Source organism: Ruditapes philippinarum, unplaced genomic scaffold (genome assembly GCF_026571515.1).
Source record: "Ruditapes philippinarum isolate M1 unplaced genomic scaffold, ASM2657151v2 ctg303_1_1_1_1, whole genome shotgun sequence".
Lineage (NCBI taxonomy): Eukaryota > Metazoa > Mollusca > Bivalvia > Venerida > Veneridae > Ruditapes > Ruditapes philippinarum.
Window position 1 is genome coordinate 41,773 of NW_026851603.1, and position 23,444 is coordinate 65,216.

Here is a 23,444-nt window from a genome sequence, read left to right on the forward strand (position 1 = left end):
TTCTGAAGTAAACCTTACAAATACCGGATATAAAAGATAGAAAGTAACATTGTCAAAGAACCATATTTGTTTTCTTGATACTTTAAGACTTACAGTAGCAATCAAAAAGCACAAAAAACTGATAGCGGCAAGTCATGGGGATTTATAAGTACATAGGCAAATAAACACGTATTCTCTGAGCTAGCAACTCGTCACGTTATTATTTCGATGAAAATAAAACTAAAAAAACCTTTTTACAGTAAATCCTGAGCTTAAGAATTTAAGGTCTCAGATAACTCACATTCTGAGAAAAATAAAACCTGTTATAAATTAAAATAACAATAAAACATAATTAAAATTATATATATATATATATATATATATATATATATATATATATATATATATATATATATATTATATATATATATATATATATATATATATACATGTATTTAAAGATAATGGGATTAAAGTATTATCATGCATCTAAATTGATATAGGATTAATACACTTCAAATTAATGATATAGAATAAGCTATTTAAAAATATATTTACAATATGTATTATTTCTTATGATATACTGGTAAAATCTTTTTAAAAAAGCTTATTCTGTATCTATAGCTTATTCTATATCTATCATGTGAAGTTTGTCAGCCAATTTATGTTAGATGCATGATAATTTTTTAACCCCAATTCTTTAAACGATATATTAAAAATTACTTTGGATTAAATATTTATCAAAAATACAAAGAGGAAAGGTAATTAACAAATAACATGAGTATTTCTTGTTTAAATATTTACCCTAGAAAAAGTGAGGATTGAGGGGTGAAATGTCTTAAAATTTGAAAGTGATATGTCTGGCCGTTGAAGTGTTTTGTTCCCCTCAGTTTTAGGTTTTCCCGGGGTTTAAATTTAGAAACCGTGTCGCTTTCAAAACTGATAAGACTGATTGGCTGCTTGAAAGATCACGAGAAAACGACAACCTATTGGTGGTAGTCAGATCGAAGTGCATAGCGTAACTGAGAAGCTGATTTTAAATAGATTGTAAATGCATAAAAATATGCATTTGTAATTCTCTATGTTATCCTTTCATTACATCTTTAGTTTGATTTTATTTCAGTTGCTGTTTTGTAGTACTTACTGGACCAAGTTCTAGTTTCATAAAAGAGCATTTTCGACAAACAATCAAGTGTAAGACATCAACTGGTCGGCCATAACCAAGAGTAAGTTGGTATCTCTTTGAATCTAATAAAAGCGTTAAACATAAGATAACTGTAAATTCGTCAATACAGATACTCAATGATAGCGAGGATGGACTTGTAGTTGTCGAAAGTACCTTACAATTTTACCCAAATAGATCGATTAGCAATTGGATGTTGAAATGTGAAGCGTGGACAGACGACGAAACCAGTGCAGTTCGTAGCAATATATTGACTTTGAATGTTGCTTGTAAGTCTTTGTTTTAAAGAATTGGTAAATATGTTTATCAATGATATTATTAAAATATGGATATTTTTCTAATTGCTTAGAAACAGCCGTCATTACAAGATGTTTTTTTAAAATCTTTTGTTTGTAATGGTTAGAACATTCCATTCATTTTCTACATTACTAATTACTAATTTCCTATATATTCCGACATTTGTCCTTTTCATTGTAATGAGTTTTGATAAAAAGATAACGCTCACATATGCTTATAAGTATAAGAGAAAATTTAAGGTAATATTCTGATAAATTTATAGAACCTACAATCGATAACTGTGGAGTCGGGAATAAAGCGTACATAGCTGGAAATTAATTCATAACTTCTAGATATTGATTGGTCCTCGGTCTGAAAATTATGATCTCCTTCAAGTACAAACGGTCAAAAACCAAGAATGTGCTTAAATAGCAATCAAGACAAAAACATTTTTCTTTTGTATTGTTACAGACAAATTGAATTTACTAAAGAAATGAAAGACTATTGCGTCAGCAATTTCCATGTTTTTCGACCATAAACAATCTGTATACATGCAACCATTCAACACATTTTTAAAGGGAAATATCAATTTCCCGGTTCAACAACATTCAGACTGATCGCAGTATATAAAACGCAAAGCACTAGCGATATGAGTATGTTTTTAGCATGACATACATATTGTTTTTTAGGGGGAAGGGATTTTTTACATTTTTTCAATTGTAAGAACTGATTAAGCGAAGAAAGATACCTAAGCTTGTTTCGAAACTTTAAGATGTTGCAATTGTTTTTTATTTAATAAAAAGTTTATTCAAATTGTCTGTTCAATCGAGTTGTAACAGCGATACAACTAAATGAGGAATGTACTAAAATGCCTGTATTATAAACGTTTGCTAAAATGTTAAGTAAAGTAATAGTGAAGTATTTGTTAAATAAAGTTAAAAGACATTAATGACGCTTTTATAGCTATTGTTAATTTTGATTATTTGATATTTAATTGAAAAGATTTTATGAAACATTTCAAGATCCTCCACAGAAACCTGTTATCATTGGATTCACAGACGGTGAAAAATATTCACTTATAGAATCTGAGTTTGGCAACTTATCTTGTTCGTCACATGGCGGAAATCCACTAGCTAATTTGACATGGAATTGCTATAACAGTAAACCAGCATCTATTACCACTGAAGACAAAACAGTTTTCAGTACTGTTACATGGTCAGGTTTTCGTGGTCAGTCATCTTGTCTTTGTATTTCACATCATTCGTGGTCTGGAACAACGCAAACTACAACTGTAATGATTGATGTTCTTTGTAAGTTTTAATTTCCAAATTATATTAGATAAATAACATAGTGTATGGTTTTGTTTTATATTAAGACGTTCGTCAGTAACAAAATATTTAAAATCCTGAAGATGATTACCAATACTGCTTTAAAGTGATAATATTGTTAGTATTTATTTATTTTTCAAAACGTGCTTTAATTCATTATAACTATGTAATATCTTGATAAATACTATCAATAATCTATATAAAATATTTTGACATACATGTTTTAAGACCCTCCAAACAAACCAACAATGACCATCAGCAATAAAACCGTCTCAAACGTTATTAACGTTATTTTGAGCAAAACCGTGCAAGTAAAATGCGAAAGTAAAAGCAACCCACGCTCAAACTACACATGGACAGGCCCAGCTGATTTGAGCAAAACGAAACAAATACTGGATGTTACAATTAACAACACGATAGACAAGATGTTTAAATGCATTGCAACAAATCGAATGGTTAGACAGAATGGTACACATGTAGATGGACATAATGAATCTGCTGTTACAATAAAGGTGTTGTGTATGTATAACTTGTTACACCTCACTTTCTTTATACATTTTTTCTGAGATGACTAACAGATTATTTAAACTTAATAAAGCACCATAAATTCATACAAATTCTAAATAAAATTATTCTCAATAAATATCATTTTGATTAGAATAAGACTTTGTTGATACAAATTTGGACCAAACAATGATTATACAGATCTGTTAAGAAATGTAAGAATGTTACAAAAAAGCTATTTTACATTATTGTTGTATCCAGTTGTAAATAAAAAGCGTACACGCATAAAAATGAAGTCAATAATATGAAATATCGTGTTTTATCAGATCCACCTTGGAATCCTTATTTCAAATATGAATATAGCAATGGAACAAAGGTCAGTACTCAAAATATGATAGACGTTATAGAAGGAGACTCGTTTTCAGTACATTGCAATGCATCAGGAAATCCACTACCTACTTACAAGTGGGACAGCTATGATGACAACGGTATTCTAAAGATTACTTCTATTTCATATGACACAAACAAATCATGCAATGCAAGCAATGTAATGGAGGAAACAGTCGGTGAACGTCGAACAGGATCGACATCTGCCTCATTTTTTTTTATCAGGGTTCTACGTATGTATTATTAGAATATTATATGTATTTATGAATTGATTCAAACACAATTTTAAATCAAATTGTTAAAAGAAGTAATTCAGACAAATGATATATATAATTAGTCATATCAATAAATAATTTATTTTTCAACTATCACTGTCCATAAACAGGTTTATTTTAAGCTAGGCCGGCATTATATTCAGTTTTTATGTCTTTTTAAACATATCTTGTTAGAAACCTAAATTTTCACCATGTTTATAAAAGTGTTCTATTTATTAAAAACATTATTAAAGGCGTGAGTAAAAAACTTTCTTTTATTTATATCATTCCAACTTATTTTAAAGTCACTGAGTAAAGAACATTGTTTATTTTAGGTTTTCTGATATGCTCATAATGATAGTATTAAACTAGTTAATAGTGTCAGTACATAATAAAAAATATTTCTGTGAATGCTCATTATTACATTCATAGATGCGCCATACATTCCTACGATCACGATTTCGAACGGAACGAGACAATTAAACATCGCAGCAGCAACTATACAATTAAGAGAAACAGACAACATCAATATGACATGTTTTTCTGAAGGAAAACCTCTCCCAAAATACATTTGGGATAGCCACAATGATCAAATACAAGGACGTATACGCCAATTTACAAATATTAGCCGAAAGGATGCCGGGAATTACACGTGTTATGCGAGTAACCGGATGAAACGCACTTTTGGTGACTTTGAACAAGGATTGAACGTTTCCAGCTTGTCTCTCGAAATAATGTGTACGTATGAAATAAATATTTATTTTCTTCGTAGATATTTCAAATATATTTAACGTTGAGGAATGCAATTGTTCAAAACATAAATGTGTCAACCTGCATGCGTTCATATTTTTAATCATTTCAAAGTCTTTTAAAACTCGGTTGCAGATCCATCAACTCTTTTATCACTGGACGACATAAGTATTCTCGAAGGATCAGACCTTAAGGTTAAATGTCGAGTCCAGAAGGGAAACCGAACTAAAGATAGTTTGTCATGGACTAGAATAAGTGATGACAAGAATTGGCAGAATAGTCAACTGATTATAACTAACGTTTCTAGAGCAGATGATACAAAATATACTTGCACTTTACGAAGTACAGTCATTCCAACAATTGGTGACGAAACATTGACCATAAGAAGCAAAACAATACATCTAAATGTTTTTTGTAAGTATACTTTGTTATTATAGTCGAAATCAATCAACTTAATGTTATTATATGTTTATGGGAAGGGCGTGAATAACGCAAGCTTATCATGTGAACTATTTGAGGTTCTTATTTACCAAGATTTACGTCCAAATAAAACACTTATAACCAGATCTTATTGTTTACACAGAGTGAATTGTCATTTACTATCACTATTATCTATCTATTAAAAATATAACTATCGAACTGAGTACACGTTCACAGAGAAGTAAGTCGTTGTATTGAAATCACAGTTGAAACTGTGTAACACATAAGCATACTTGACCTTTCCATTCATCAGAAAAAGTAAAAATGTATTTTATCCTTTTTATCAATGCTAAATCTAAAAACTGAATATTTTATATTTCATTTAAGATTTTGAAGCCTTCCTTTTATGAGAAGCAAAGGATTTTACTTATTTTTTATTTAAAGTAAACTTTCGGCACAACTTCCGCTTTTTCTACCGTGGTGTGTAGTTTGTCAATTAATAAGCGAAAATGTATTAAACATATTTAGGGAGACAACAAATGATTTTTTTATCTTGACTTATAATAATATGTTTCAGTTTCTTCAGAAATCAAACATTTTACTGTTATAAAAAACAAGTCAAGTGGAACGTTTATTGTAAATCAAACAGATGAAGTATCATTAGAATGTATAGCAGAAGCTAACACAGCCTCGAATTTATCTATATACAATAAACGTGGAAAAAGGATATCGACTGTGATAAACAGAAATGTGCTGCTTTACAGCATACATAATGCTTCGTACGAAAACGCAGGCAAATATAAATGTGAAGGCAGAAACAACTACACAAAGGATAAACCATCAGTATCAGAACTGACAATAATTGTCAAATGTAAGTTTAACCGGCTTTGCTTAATACGTTCTTTCATTTATTTTCTTTTTGTACATTTACCTTTGACTATAACGAGTCTAATATTTGTTTCTGGAAGGACTCGCTCACCGATTGAACTGTTAATATTCCTATTGTATAGTTTAGCTTTCTGGGGTCTTGTATTGTAAATCTCATGGTGCGCTGCATTCCTTTTATTATATATCTAAATGTATAAAGATGTGTTATTGGACCTTTGAAACCAAAGAGTTATACACTTAATATTTTTAACTATATCTAACATGTACATTCTCGAATGCACCTATTAATTTTGAAGTTTTAAATGTCTTTGACTTATCGGTGTTCTAAAGTAAGAACAACTGTATTGGATTGTTTTGCATTACTCTAAATTTGTGGTTTTAAACCAAATCAGCTAGTGTCAGGAGTTGAAGACAATTATTTTGATTTCTACAAGCTGTTAACTTTTGATTAAACATCAGCTCGTATAAATGAAAGTCCGTGTGTATGGCTTTCTGTTACCTTTTTCATTATTAATATAAGATATTCATATTTCATCTTATAGCAAACCACCCTTTTGAATAATTTACATGCGGTTTTATATAATAATTATATTATTTATCAACCCAAGCACTGGGGTAACACCGTGACACGTTTTTATTTCAACTTCCCCTGTTAAACATACGCAGGGCATTATATGCACAACACAAAATGGTAAGTACATGTACTTAAGATTATTTGACATCAACTGTAAATAAACTAAACGACAGCATGGAATTATATCGCCGCTAAATGGGTTTTAAGATATCTTCTAATACGTCTTTTAATATTCTTAAAACAAATACTTGGCAGTAAATCATTCAAGCCTATCGACCTACTTCGCGTTTGTACTGAAACTGTGCATTATTATTCAAGACACGGAACATTTATATCTACACGAGAACAATACTTAATGCAGGACTATAGTTAGTACAAAAACCGCTTGGACATTTTTCACGACTTCACTGATAAAATTTTGCAAATACACTATTTCAACGTTTCATCTTTTCAAATTAACGTTTTTTTTCAATTGCAGCTCTATAGATTCACAATATAACGCTTATACACAATTTTTATTTATTTACGAATTTATGAAATTAAATATTTCTACCCGTCTTTTCAAGATATCCTTTTGGCTGTCATTTCCTGCTTATTTTGATAATGTTTGCCATGTTATGAAGTGTATGAATTTTATGCTTCATAAAGAGAGAGAGGATACAGTCGTTATATTGTATGTCCTTATGTCCGTACAGCCACAAAATACATTTAGAATGTAGGGAAATGTAAAGTGTTCTAAAATAAAAATACTTTGTTTAATAATTTTCAAATAATCCTCTTTTATGGTATTATTAAAATAATGCTTTTTTCGGACTGCCAGTGACATAACGAAACTAGAAGCATTATTAAGAATAGTGAATGAGAATGAGAATAACACATAACCAATTGTTTGTTTTTATATCTGTCTTATAATATAAAATGAGACCGGCTCAAGAAGAGTAAGATTATATAAAGAAAATTCAACTTGCAAGTAAAAACGGCCCCCTAAAAAAGGCAAATAAACAAAAAAATCATATTAACTGTTTTTATGTTTCATGTTATAATTTTCTATGTTTTTTAATTTATTTTACGTCAAAGTTAATACTGACAAAATAAAAAATAAAGCCTAATGTCTTACAACTGTTTTTTTTTTCTTGATAAGCAAGGATTACAAGTTTCATACCATTAAAATGGTTTGAGTAATTGGCTACATTACAGTTTTGTGTATGATGACGACGACAACGACAACTTCGAAGCGATCATAATTGCTGGATTTTTCTTAAAAACAGACAAGCTAAAACATCTTCTTACTTTTCGCTCATACATTCTTATACATCTTTTATTTGCTGATTATTGTCAATATTGACTATGTAGTTCTGCAGTTAAATATCTCGGACGGTTCAATAACTTTGGTGATTATGTAAATGTGGGTGTAGGAGTGAGGAAGGAGTGATAAAAACTTAGCAAAAGGTGTTTTTTACACTTTAACTTATTGTTTTATTCACGTGTTAATCCTTTTTTTTGTTATAATCTTCCTGCTTTAATATGGATAGAATGAATGTTTGGTTAAAATTTTCTAGTAAGATGTATTGTATTAAATCCAGGTTCACCACGACCGTCACTTGATAGCATACTCCCCAATAAGATCGCAGTTTTTCAATATACCAACAAGACTTTGAATTTTGTTGCTTATGAATACTTGGATGAAGAAAATAAAACAGAATTTATGTGGTTCCACAAAAATATAGCAATCGAAAGAAATGATGAATAATTTGAAATATTCTCAACTGGATTAAATTCTAGCCTTTCTGTTAGAAATATTTCACGATCAGATTTTGGAGAATACAGTGTCAAAGTGTCAAACACCATAGGAGAGTATATTCATCACTATGTGTTGCAAGCAGAGGGTAACTATATGTCTAAATTCATAATAATTTTCAGAATAACTGGTATTGATTATTGTGTATGTATCATGAAGTTATAAATTTAATATTGTTAAATATTAAACGTTACTAAATAATGATTAATGATGATTTGCTAATTTAAAATAATGTCCTGTTTGCGTATAGTCATTCTTTATATTAATTGTATTTTTACAGATAAGCCAGGTATGCCTATCAATTTAACGTACAAATCGGGATCAATGACAGAATCGTCAGTAACATTGGTTTGGACTCCAGGTTTTAATGGCGGCTTTCAACAGACTTTCTTTTTGTTATATCAACTCAATCATGAAGAGAAGTGGCAAAGTATTCATGTTCAAGATACAAATGAACAGACAATGAGCTACACGTTAAGTGGCTTGTTGAGTTCTAAAACCTATAATATAAGAATGTTTGCAAGGAATAAAAAAGGGAACTCTTCTTTTACAAGAACTTTACAGTAAACAACAAACGGTAAGCTACTAATCATCAACGACAAGTATTTTATTATCCAAGACGTAAAAATTACATTCAAATTGAAGTGAATCTTTTCTTTTTCTTATATTTTAAATACTTTTATTATTGTATCAGTATTTCCGCCTAATATACATGACACATTACATGTACATACCAATTAGTATGCTTCAAAGCGTAACATGTTTTTCATGTTTAAAAAAGAATCTAAAAGATTACGTAAAAACATGTTTATGCTGCAATTTCAATACCATTCATAACAAGATATTGTTTATACTTTGAAAGATTCATTCAAATTCAACCAAACATCGTTACAAAGATTATAAAACATATATATCATGAATAGTTAACATTTTTACACAAATATATGTTTATGATTACTGGCCTTTGACACTTGCTATTCACTGATATATCAATTTATATTATCTGAAAAAATGTCGCTCCTGACAATCGTTTTCATTATTTGATCCTATTATTATCTTGATTATCTAAGATTACATCACAATATTGTTGTTTAACGGATAATCGAGTTTTTTTCCACTGCTTTGAAATTACTTGTATCGTTTTGATGCATAGCGGTGCTAAATAGCCCTAAATTATAGTTATAAATTTATAAAATTAAGTTATAAAATTACTTTGTTATTTTCTTTTGCTTGATTTCAAAGATACATAGATTAAATTGCGTACTTCTTTTGTGTTATAATAGCAAACGCGCCGGTTGTACATAAAACAAGTACAGGAACGTTCGTCGGTGTCGGCGTGGGTACATTTGCAGGAACAATAACGTTGGTCACTATTTTTTGTTTTGTTATAGGCGTGTTAGGTAAGTCTCGGCCGTCATCAGAAATGAAAAAAATTTTGTTAAAGCAGTATAAAAAAGGACGTAAAATATGCATATAATTATTCATACTTGCATCGCAAAAATGCAAACAATTTAAATGTTTCGCTTTTCATTGGTGGTTAGATAAAGTAGTCATAATGTGAAGAACGTTTCATTTTCATTTGGCAAAATCAAAATACAAATACATGACATTTTTTTCTTTATTATTTTGTAAAAAAAATAGTTAAATGTTGTTCAGTCACATCATGGTAAACTATTCTCAATTTAACTGATTTTGATAGCGAAAGAATTAGCATAATGTATTTTAACTATTCTATAACCAGTTATCATTCAATACACATTGTATTTACTGATCTTTACTGATCTTTTAAAACTTTTTTTCAGGAAGAACAAAAATAATGCCGGTAAACGAGATACAGGAGGTAAGGTTTACATGTCTATTTTTACATATTGATCAACACTTATTATAAAAAAAAAATATTTGTAAGTGCTTTTTATAGATGTTGGAATATGTTTGTCATCTGAAATGAAATACACAAATAATGATGATCTAGAAGTGCTTAAGTTGAAATAATGTATGCAGGCTTAAATGTATGTAAAATAAACCTATGTAATTACACATTCACTTGCTAAACATCTGCTGAAATTACGAGTAAACTGTATTTGTGTGTGTTAAAAGTAACAGGAACACTTTAACTTGTGTCAGATGTAAAGTAGCTTAGATTAAAAGATTGCAACGCGGGGTGATTAGTGTTTTAGAAATAACATTATATAAATATATATTTATATATATTTTGTAACGTGCACCTGTAGATCCTTGCATATATCATTTTCATCAACGAAAAATGAACTCTGAAAATACTAATTTAAATTTATAGGTACCGTATTTGGTTAGTGAACTAAGTTTGCTGATTGAAATATCCTCTGTACTATTTTTAAAGACAAAAGTCAGTAAGTAAATCAGTCTGTTTTAAATATTTTATTACTTATTTGTCAAGGACCAGAAAGTGACAAAGAAACAAAGAAAGTGAAACTTCAGTTTACATCAATTTAAAAATTTAAAAAATAAAAATATATAAAATTTAAAAAAATCATAGTAACTGTTTTTATGTTTCCTGTTGTAATTTTCTATGTTTTTTAATTTATTTTACGTCAAAGTTAATACTGACAAAATAGAAAATAAAGTCTAATGTCTTGCATCTGTTTTTGTCTTGATAAGCAAGTATTACAAGTTTCATACATTTAAAATGGTTTGAATAATTGGCTACATTACAGTTTTGTGTATGATGACGACGACAACGACAACTTCGAAGCGATCATAATTGCTGGATTTTTCTTAAAAACAGACAAGCTAAAACATCTTTTTACTTTTCGCTCATACATTCTTATACATCTTTTATTTGCTGATTATTGTCAATATTGACTATATAGTTTTTGCCGTTAAATATCTCGGACGGTTCAATAACTTTGGTGATTATGTAACTGTGGGTGTAACGATTGCAACGCAGGGTGATTAGTGTTTTAGAAATAACATTATATAAATATATATTTATATATTTTGTAACGTGCACCTGTAGATCCTTGCTTATATCATTTTCATCAACGAAAAATGAACTCTGAAAATACTAAGGTACCGTATTTGGTTAGTGAACTAAGTTTGCTGATTGAAATATCCTCTGTACTATTTTTAAAGACAAAAGTCAGTAAGTAAATCAGTCTGTTTTAAATATTTTATTACTTATTTGTCAAGGACCAGAAAGTGACAAAGAAACAAAGAAAGTGAAACTTCAGTTTACATCAATTTAAAAATTTAAAAAATAAAAATATATAAAATTTAAAATAAAAATAAAATTAGAAGTAAAGTCAAAGCAAGAATTTATGTATAACCTCTATATATTTTGTGTTTGAAGCGTAAATACATCTATATATGTTGAACGAAATTTAGACGGAGTAGGTTTCAACAAGTCAGACCCTGGAAGTTACAATAACAGATATTGTGAATATTGTATGATATTAACGTTTCAAGAGTTCACTGTGACGGCAATTGTGAAACCTTAACGCTCTAACCTGACCCACGTTGGTCAAGTTAGAAAATCACAATTTTATTCCTTATAAGGAGAAAAGTTTTGTTCCTGTGACTGCTTTGTGTATTTATTTTGAGTACATTTAAAGAATAATGAATAAAAAAATCAAACGAAGAAATGAAAATGATAATTCTAGAACCATTCAGTTTTTATATTAATTTTATACACATTTCAAATTAATATCATAAAAATAAAACATAGATTGTATTTTGTGACATATTCCAATGTTCACGGTCTCTTTTCATAATGCGTTCCGCAAATGAAATAAAGAAAATTTAATGTTTCAAAGATTATTATGTCATATTAAGATCATATTTTTAATTCCACGATTGTATGAATTTATTGTTGTTTTTTTATCCGTCATTTATAAAAATGAAACATATTCCAATGTTACTTTTAGACTTGCATGTGTATGCATTATAATATATAATATTGTGTTAGCTTATCATTTTACAAACACATTAAGTGATCAACATACATTTTTGGAAAATATAACCTTATTTATTTGTACCAAAATCAATTATGATATCTACTTCAACATCGGTAGGGCTCGGCCAGTAAGCGTTTGATAATTTTTGCCGGTGTCTAGTATTTGCCGGTAACATAGACAAAGAGACTAGAATCAGAGCATATCGAGAGGAGACTGGCGAATAGTATAAAAATGTAGGTCACTAAATCCTTGTTTATTACATGTAATAAGAGTCCTAGATCCCTAGGCTTCCTATCATAAATCTCTTTAAGTTAAAACTATGCATTAAGACAACTTGCCGACATAATGTGTTATTTACTCGGGGTTATGCAGACGCTTTCGGTAAATTACTGTTAATCAGTGTAGAGGCAGGTTTGAGCGTCTGCATAATACTGAGTAAATAAGTCTAAGAAATATAGCCCCTCATTACTATTGAATCTACTGTTAAAATACAAATAACACCATTGAACGTAATGATGCTGTAAAATCCGTACATACATGTATATTAAGCTAGTGACTTACTTATATTAATACTTTAGCACTTACTTTAACATTTATTTCAAGTTACTAACATAGCATATGCCTCACTAGCCTCATTGACAAGGAGTTAAGATTTTCACTTACTCATTGAAGGTTGCAGGTTCGAATCTCAAGGAAACACTATTTTCTATCTTTCTTTTTTATATAACATTTTTATTGTTTGCAGATAGAAATTAAAAAAGGCACCAGAAATTTAACAGTTGATTCATCCACTAAATTTGCATATTGTTAAATACATCCGTATTATTATTTGTTTGTTCATCTATTAATTTGCGTGCACGATTATATTCATCTATGCGTTTTCATATTTTTTTGCATCTTGCATTAGGGCTACGTTTATCTGAATGGTTATTACGAACACATTATTTCTTCCAAAACTGTTTAAAATGAAAAGTCTTCACTTAGTGAACATTCTTTTGTTGGCTCCTTCTTTAAAACGCATGTATTCTTTGACATTTTGTTTATCATGTAAAAAACGAAAAAAAAAAACATTACACATAAAGTGACATTTTGCATTTAAATAAAGAAAACTTATGGAATTGATAATGTGTATAGCTTAAAGAGCATGTTATGTTTTGTGATTGATATTGTAACTGTGTGTATTCTTTTTATTTTAATGCGTTTATTTAAGGTCGCCACCGGAAATCCCATATAAGTGACCGTACACTCAAGTCGGGCCATCCTAGAGCGTCCCGCCGATATTTTTTTCCAGCTTTATTCGTGGAGGAAGACCCTCCGGGCATTATTTAAGACGAGCGGGCACCTGGGTAGAACCACCGACCTTCCGTAAGCCAGCTGGATAGCCACCTCATATGAAAGATTTCTGCACGAGTGGGGATCGAACCTACAGCGGTGAGGGACCTGTAATCACAAGTCAGCGACCCTAACTACACTTGAAAAAATTATATATGTATATAATTATGCAAATAAAACAACTTTCAAACATCGAAGAATATGTAAAATGTGTACTGCAAATATTTGTGCACATAATATTTAACGAATAAATAACATGCATTTATTTCTTATTGGAAAATTTGACTTAGAATTTATAGAAAATAAATTTCTAATTACCTCCCTTTATTTACTTGAAATGTTAAATTGGGTAATATCTTTAAAATTAATGCTTATTGGAACTTACATTATTGACAAATTTTAATTTGAGCATCATATTAATGAAATAAAACCATGAAAAAAATGTGCTACAGGATCTTTAATCTAAATATTATAATACTAAATAAAACATCCACACAGCTGCTTTGTTTAAAATACTATGTGAATGGAAATCATTAAAAGTTCTATTCTAGCTGGAACTTAAAATACACGCTGTTTGAAGTCCCAGGACATTTGAGCACCTGAGGTTCTAGTAAGAATTTTAAAATACAAGTATTTCCGTTACTTAAAAGTCTAAACTGATAGGCGTAGGCAGGATCTACTTATTAACCAGTCGCGAACGACAGCGCGTGATAACATGATTTACTTGCACAACCTCTAAGACGGTCAAAATTATCTGATTGGTAGCCGATCTATGGTCCAGTGATACCCTTCTTAAGGGTCAAATGAGAGCAACTAATTTTCGGCAGTTAATAATCCGTAATCGGGACATAAAAGGATACTTGGAAAAAATCTTACAATTACTTTTCCCTAGCACAAGTTCCCCTAGGCTTTTTATGTAAAGTTGTTCTGAAAGCTGTCGTATTATTTTCCATAAAATACGACAATTATATGGAGTGAAATCTTATGCAAGAAAATTTCAACCTAAACAATGTTTTTTTTTAAAGAATTACATCACTGTTTTGCGGATTTGATAAACACAATGCAGATTTTCACAATCAAAATAAACTTAAGATTAATATGTCAATAATGGACTCGATAATTATCCAAATTACTAGAAAATGCGTCCAAAGGACACGGGTGCCCACGCACTTCATTTTTTTGTCAATTTTATGACTCTAGGTCAAATATATTTTGGGCTACATGTGCAAAAACTCTACAAATACTGGATATATCCACAAGCGAAATCCAAGGTGCACAATTACATATGCTGACTAACATTCCTGTTAATTTCATGATTCTAGGTTAAATACATTTTGAGGTACGCACGACAAAAATTGAAAATCGCAAAATTTCACATGGTCAAGGGCAATGACTCTGACAAAACATATTAATTTACAGGTAAAACCCTAGATGCAAAAATTCATATGCTGATCAACATTCCTGTGAAGTTTCATGACCCTATGTCAAATACTTTTTGAGCTACATGTGAAACAAGTTGAAAATTGCAGATTTTCACTACGTCAAAGACAATAACCAATAACTCTACAAATAATAAATAAACCTAAACGAAAATACCCAGGTGCACAACTTCACATGCTGAGCAACATTTCTGAAAGGTTTCATTACTATAGGTCGAACACTTTTTGAGTTACGTGCGATACAAGTTGAAAATTGTGAATTTTTATTAAGTCCAGGGCAAAAACTCTTAAAATACTAAATATATCCACAGGTGCGACAACATTTTTGTAAGGTAAATTTTTCATGACTATAGGTCAAATACTTTTTGAGTTACGTGCGACACAATTTGAAAATTGTATATTTTTATTATAGACGTGTTTTGACGGGTTATTTTTGCCCCCCCCCTTTGAGGCTTCAAACGGCGAAAATGTCCTATTTAGGCCCCAAACACCGTTTTTCGTTTAGAAATGTTGTTAAGAAAGTAATCACTTTTTCGGCGCCGCCAACCATCAAAATGGTACAGGTGTTGCCAGAAGGGGCATGTGGTCCCTTTTTTTTGTGTGTGGGGGGGGGGGGAAGGCGGGGCGGCAGTCCCCCTCATCGCCAAGAAAGTTTTGGACATGTGACAGGCTAAAAATGGCCTCAAGTCAACCTTAGGGTAACTAGTAACCAACGCTGAAAAGCCTTTTACTCTTTCTAAATCCATTGAGAAGTTGCAGCACATTGAAATGAGTTTGATGGGAAAAACAATGCAATTTTGAGACGTTTCCCCGTTGCCATGGTAACAGAAAATTCACAATGGAGTATGCCGTTATAGAGGCTATGGTCCAGTCAATATTTGTGCCAAGTTTCATTAGCATTGAAGCATGTTTCAAAGTTCCATAGCAGTTTGAACTTGTAATAGGAGGCTTTTCAATGAAAACGGCTATTTTTTACAATATGCTCATGCGGTAAAAAGTTTACTAGTCCAAAAGCTAACACGTGTTTGCACGAAAATGTAAACTTTGTTACAAGATAGTTTTACCTTCAAGATGAGTACAATAGATATTAGGAAATGATAGTCATAGCCTTGGCAGAGAGGACAATTTTTCCGTATTCGCAGATCTAGTTGAAACGTTGAATATGACAGAATTTACTGTTTTATCAGTTCACTTCAACACCGTGTCTAGAGAATATATATATCCTGACCAGTATTCAATAATTTCATTTGGAAGCTAAACATTCACCTTGAGTAACTTGTTGATATTTTTTAAGTGAAATTATGTGACCGGCTCACACGTGATGTTAGAATATTTTTAAATTTTTACGATAAACTATCAATTAGACTAAAATTAAAAAAAAACTCTGTCCCACTCTTTTTATAAATGTTTTGATGAATTTCGATAAATTTGTACAGGAACTTCCGTGTGAGTATACTAATAAAAAACACACTGAAAGAAATTATGGCAAAATATAAACCTTTTTACAATTTTACCTGTGCCCTTAGGTGGGCATAATGTCACTTTAAGTATTTCCTACTGTTGCTTGGCTTATTATCGTACATATCATAAACTATATCAAACTATCATTATTACTCGACGCGAGACACAAATCAGTGACCAACATCTTTAAAACAAGTGCCGTATCCATATCCTACCAATGCGAATATGATAATTTGTTCATTCTAATATGACTATAACACTGAATAGATACATGTATGTTGTATTGTTGTATATAGTCGAAAAGGGTATGTTTCAAAGTCGCATGTGCTCACACTATCATCCAAGAAAAGAGTCAATCTCTAGCAAACTTGGGGTCATGCGGCTGTTTTGCACCACAATTCAGTTCGATAAACATCCGTATTACAGTTTTCAGTAATCCGCCAGGACCATGTGGATTCTGTCATGCAGAAAAAGACTCGAAAATACTTAGTCACATTGAAAGTGGATAAAAGTTGACATGTACTCGTACTAGCTATTTGAAATGTATTCAGTCAGAAAATGTCTTTTCTATCTCTTTCATTCAATTATTCATTTAAACATATGCACTCTTTTATGCGGATTTATTTCTTATTATCGTCAACGAAAGGAAATAACTGTGTAATTATTCCAAATTATTTATTAAAAAATATTCATCTGGTCTTAATAAAATTTGCCATACACCATTCCTATGCTATTTTTTATACTTTTGTAAAGTTTCAAGGCTTAATCACATATACTGATCAATTCACAGCCTGTTGTGTACCATATGTTCTATTCAACTCAGAAGCCAGGCCACATCTTATATAATTAAAAGTACTCTTCAACTAAAATTGATATTATAATAACTGTTTTATAACTTGGATGATTTTCATCAAATAAAAAGTAATCTCATCAGTGATTCACATATTATTTAAAACTTACATAAATACACATTTCTTAAGATGTATCAAATTTTTGTCATATTACATAATACTATAACTGCATTACATAATTTTTATAAATTCTCATTTTGTAAAACAGGTTATGTCGTGAAAGGGCATGCTTTTACCATTTAAATGATGTTTCATTTATCATCATAAGCCAACTTGTTCAAAAGTTATGCCCAGAGAAAAAGTGCCACTCACTAATAATTACCTCCCAAGGTGGCCGGTTAGTCAATGTGGTCAAATGCACAGCATTCTACAGATTGTTACCCGAGCTACTAACTACCACCCAGGAATGGCAAAATCTGGGTCATTGAAATTCACCTGTGCAGAAATTCCATTTACCGTATAAACATATTGACCCATTTCCTGACTCTTCATCAACGAACAACTTACCTTCGGACTATACACTACTGCTGTATAATTATGCGAGGCTACCAAAAGAAGAAATTAGCTGGGTTTAAGCAAGGAACTCACCATAGAATACAGGCTTGAAGTTTCACAACTCTTGTCACGTAGATACTGAGCGAGAATGACTGAAGATGAATTTCAAGTGACACCCATGCCTACAGCAGATGAAAGTGAGCTCTCAGGAAGTGTTATGCTGACCAAGTGCTTCTGCGACTTCATCTACAATGAAAGAAGTGAAGATAAAAAATCCTGTTACAACAGATGGTGGCTGTAGATCTGCTGCTGGTATTTCTGAGGTCATGCGTTTGCTCGACCCTATGTGGAAGCAGGAGCGCAAACTCATCTTAGTCAATCACAGTTCCGGTGCAGTTATAAACCTCACTTCAGTTATAATATGTTCCAAAGTGTTTGTATATAAAGAGATGATGAGAATTCATCATGGATATGTGAATACTATAAAAAAGCACACTTATGTTGATTGATTATTTATATCTAGTTAGTAACAAAAACACGGTTTTTCTGAATATAAGTCAAAGTCCACAACGTTAGGGATTCGATCTTAATAAACGAAGTACGAACGCTCTAGGCCGCTGTGCTAAATACTCCATTCTTCAACGCTATTTTTAACTGTTGTACTTGATCAGTCAGTTTGTGAAAAAAATATTTTCTGTATGAAAAACCACAACAGTTTAATAATGCGCGTGACCATTTGAGCTGACAAAACAAGTATATTTCAAAAAATAATACGCCTGTCGTGTGTTGTTTTGAATATTTTAACGGAATTATCTTGCATTTGCATAGACTGAAAAAAAAAAATGGTTAAAATACTTGTATATGATTGAAAATGGTGTTCTGTCCCAGACTTTATTCCTTTTTGTTGATTACACATATGTAATTTTAAACATTTTGTTCATTTGTAATTCACGATATCGAGTTACAATAAGGCCTAGTGTTTACATTTCATCAAATAAAATATTCTCGTAATTTAATTCAAGTAGACTGTTTTAGAAGAATACGCGTGACGTTAACGATTTCTGTTGCTGAGGCGTTGAATAAAAGACAACTGTTCTGTCATGTGCGACTTGGCCAAACTTTTTATGAAATCCTTATGAAGAATTGCATATACGTGTATGCAATATGTGTTTCAGTTATAAATTGTGTTATCCAGTTTAAAACTAAATTCTTTAAATGATTAAGATTTAATAGAATCAAAATAGAAAACAAATTTACACCTACCGGTAGTTAGCACTATTGAATAAATGATATAAAAATCAAACATTATTTATGCTTTCAACTAGATTTTCCTCACAATCAAGCAACAGTTCAACATTGATAGGTTTACGAAAAAAGAAATCTAGAAATTTTCAACAAATACTGCGTACAACGACAGATGCTCGTGTGTTTGTGAAGTCAATGTTGATTACGTTGTAACAACGTACATAATGTGTCATTTGCACATTACTATGTTGTATGGAAAGCCTTGACTGTCTTATGATTATAAAAATGAACGTTGTTGTGTCACTCTTTCTTTATACAATGTGCACTCATGAATATATTATGTGGATGCATCCTAATAGGAAGTCAACTGAACAATATATGATGTCAATGTGTCTTTATATGATGTCGACCAATCATTATACGATGTGCATTTATGAATATATGATGTGGTAGAATAATTATGTACAGTCAACTTATCAATATATTATGTCAATCTTTCATTATACGATGTGCATCTATTATTATACGATGTGCATTTATGAATATATTATGTGGTTGCATCATTATATACAGTCAACTTATCAATATATTATGTCAATCTTTCATTATACGATGTACATCTATTGTTATACGACCGTTGCTTTATATGAAGTGCAAACATCATTATATCGTGTGCTTCTGTCATTATACTGATGGGGTTAAATTTACCGGGTTATATCTCACTATGCACCGTTCCTGGCGACAGCGGGAAAACTCAAAGTAAATTGTATAATATATTGTTTAGCTGACACTATATAAAGACAATTCTACATAATATAGTGTTGTTTTGACTCTATATAAGAATGGTTCCACATAATATATTCGTATTTGCACATCATATAATGAAAGATTGACATCATATAAGGACACACACACATCATATAATGTTAAGTTAACTCTATATAAAGATGGTTCCACATAATATATTCGTAATTGCACATTATATAATTTTAAGTTGACTCTATATAAAGATGGTTTCACATAATATATTCATTAATGCACATCGTATAATGAAAGATTGACAACATATAAGGACGTGTTGACATCATATAATGTTAAGTTGACTCTATATAAAGACGGTACTACATAATATAAAGTTGTTTAGACTCTATATAAAGATGGTTCCACACAATATATTTATTAATGCACATCGTATAATGAAAGATTTACATCATATAAGGACACATTTACATAATATATTGTTAAGTTGACTCTATATAAAGACGATTATACATAATATACTTAAAAATGCACATTGTATATTGATAGAGTTACATAATAGAGGGAGACATTGACATCATATAATGTTAACTCTTTATAAGAATTATTCTATGAAATATATGCATAACTTCACATCTAATAATGACAGACTGACATTATTTCATATATTGTTATTTTGACCTTATATAATAATGGTTCTACATAATATATTCAAAAATGCACATATAATGATATATTGACATCATATAAAGACACATTGACATCATATATTGTTCAGTTGACTACATATAAAGATGGATCCACATAATATATTGATGAGTGCACGTTGTAAAAGGAAAGGTTGTCTCAATATATTGCTATTCGGACATAACAATGTTCAGGTTTATAATTATAAGACAGTCAAGGCTGTCCATAATGTTGTCTTATATATTATCATGTGCATAATTGCTATTTTTTTGTTTTCTTATAAAGAGGATATATAGCCCCACATTAATAAAGTGTCTGTTATATGTACTTATATTATTTAATACTAGGCCTCATCTCAGGTATCTGGATCATTCGTTACTACAAGGCAATTTAAACCATATAAACATTTGAGTATTATCCGCCTTTATCAGTTCATTTTCGCCATTGTAGTTTTTATGTTAAAGTCGCCTTGCGTATTGGTGACAGATATTTGCCGTTTCTTTCGAAGATACATTCTTATTATTTTTTCGTTTCCAAAATGTAACTTTTTTTAACTCATGGGGAGGCGATCGCGTACTATGCCGCCCCTGATGGGATTAACAAATTCACCAGTAATTGATAATGAAAAATAATAAAGACTGTCTTAGTAGAACTTTCTGTGAGACACATGGATTTCGATTATAAATGTGATATAGTATACATATAGTACATATATTATAAAAGCTCATAAACAATTATTGCAAACAATATTGACCTGTACATTCACTATTTACACCCTTTGAATGTGCATATCGTACTTTTTTGTTTTCTTATAAAGAGGATATATAGCCCCACATTAATAAAGTGTCTGTTATATGTACTTATATTATTTAATACTCGGCCTCATCTCAGGTATTTCTGGATCATTCGTTACTACAAGACAATTTAAACCATGTAAACGTTTGAGTAATATCCGCCTGTATCAGTTCATTTTCGCCATTGTAGTTTTGACGACTACTTAGTTGGCAACCGTATGTTATCATTATACATGTTTGGTATTGGACACCGTTCTGCGTCAAGCCCGATGTTTCAACAAAGATCTTTATAACTGAGATTATGGGACACAGTCGAGGCACGACTTTATGTTAAAGTCGCCATGCGTATTGGTGTATTAATGAAAAATAATAAAGACTGTCTTAGTAGAACTTTCTGTGAGACACATGGATTTCGATTATAAATGTGATATAGTATACATATAGTACATATAGTATAAAAGCTCATAAACAATTATTGCAAACAATATTAACCTGTACATTCACTATTTACACCTTTTGAATGTGCGTATCGTACTTTAAGACCAATATAACTCAATGAAATCCCTACCGACTGGTAGTTTACAGATGTCAAAACTACATATGTTATTTATACAAGACGATTTTACTTAATCAAAAAAATTAAAAAAGTATTTATATTTATTTTCATTCTCACTTTAAGGATCATTTCTTAAAGAATAAACAGGTCAGTACAGAGTACATAATAGAATGCAACGGTACTAATCAGAGCAACGATAGTGGAACATTCGACCAGGACAATTTGAATACTATAAGTCTATTATGATGATGATGGTTATAAAGATGATGATAACTTCATTTGGATAATGTTGCTAATGACGGTAATAACGAGAGTAAAAGAAACTTGTTTTCAGATGGTAACCATAGTGATGAATCTGATGTAAATTTTGAAATTGATGTCAATAGTGATGATGGGGGTGATGATAGTGGGAATGTTGTTGATGATGAAGATGGTGATGATTAGAATTATTGCAATGGTGATGATAAGGAGGATTATGATTAGAATATAGATTTAAAAGATGAAGATTCGAATGCTAGCTGCTGCTGATGATGAATTTATATACTTGATATATTGTCATATTGATAATGATGGTTATGATTATTGGATACAGAATGGGATAGTAAAGGCAATTGTGTGATGATTTTGATCATGACTATGATCATGACTGTGCGTTTAGTCGTTTGTGTCCTTTTTACCAATTTAAAACATTTTTGGTTAGTTCATCAAATCGATATTTCTGTATAGATAAGTATAACAAAATTATGAACATGTGATTGACTATCATTTCAACACGATTTCTGAATGAACTTGGAGACTAGTAATGGTGATTATTATGATTATGATGATGATGATGATGATAATGATAACATCGGCGACAATGATGATCATAACAAAAAAATGATGATTATGGTCATAATGATAATGATATTGATTCGGATGATTAAACTTGCTTTATGTTGCAAAAATGTAAAACAATTTGTGTTAATCTTTTCTCCTAGATTACCATGGCAAATTACCATCGAGATACCATTTGGTCAAAATTTTGGACTCACATAAATGCTTTGTGTGTGTTCAAATAGCATATTTACGGTAAAATCCATGAAAATGAAAAAGTTTTGTTAAAAATACTTAACAATAAGTTTGAAATATATAAAGAAATTGTGCCTGATACTCGCAACAAATCACCGCTTGGGGTCACGCATGCTAAATATCAACTCAAAGTGTCTTTTCTTAAGAATATAACGGACGTCAAAACTAGCCCGTTTAAAGAAAAAATGCTGCCATTGTATGCATAAATGTTTGTTTGAGGTTCCTGTCGATGACTGCATACACTCTCGGAAAGTTGCTAAAATTCTGACAGAAAATCAACATAACTCTATGGTTATTTTCTTTATTCTAAGCGTTCTTATACCACAATAGATACATTAAATCATTTGTAATATTTTTGTTATGATTTATAATTTTTGTGCATTTTCCTTGCAGTTAGGGAGCAGGTTAATTTAAAGTATGTAAATGAATATTGGAGTACCAATTTTGATGTAAACGCTGATATGTTGTATAGCTATAAGGT

General features: G+C 30.7%; 1 protein-coding gene across 1 annotated transcript; it reads left to right on the top strand.

Annotated features, from left to right (window-relative positions):
* The first annotated feature begins 1,119 nt into the window (after positions 1-1,119).
* On the top strand, positions 1,120-9,742 carry LOC132758236 (hemicentin-1-like). Its single transcript, XM_060749826.1, has 10 exons — positions 1,120-1,431; positions 2,461-2,748; positions 2,995-3,285; positions 3,597-3,890; positions 4,344-4,649; positions 4,797-5,075; positions 5,659-5,952; positions 8,127-8,429; positions 8,622-8,918; positions 9,625-9,742. The coding sequence occupies exons 1-8, from the start codon at positions 1,356-1,358 to the stop codon at positions 8,291-8,293; spliced, it is 1,995 nt and encodes a 664-aa protein (XP_060605809.1). The 5' UTR covers positions 1,120-1,355; the 3' UTR covers positions 8,294-8,429; positions 8,622-8,918; positions 9,625-9,742.
* Positions 9,743-23,444: the final 13,702 nt, after the last annotated feature.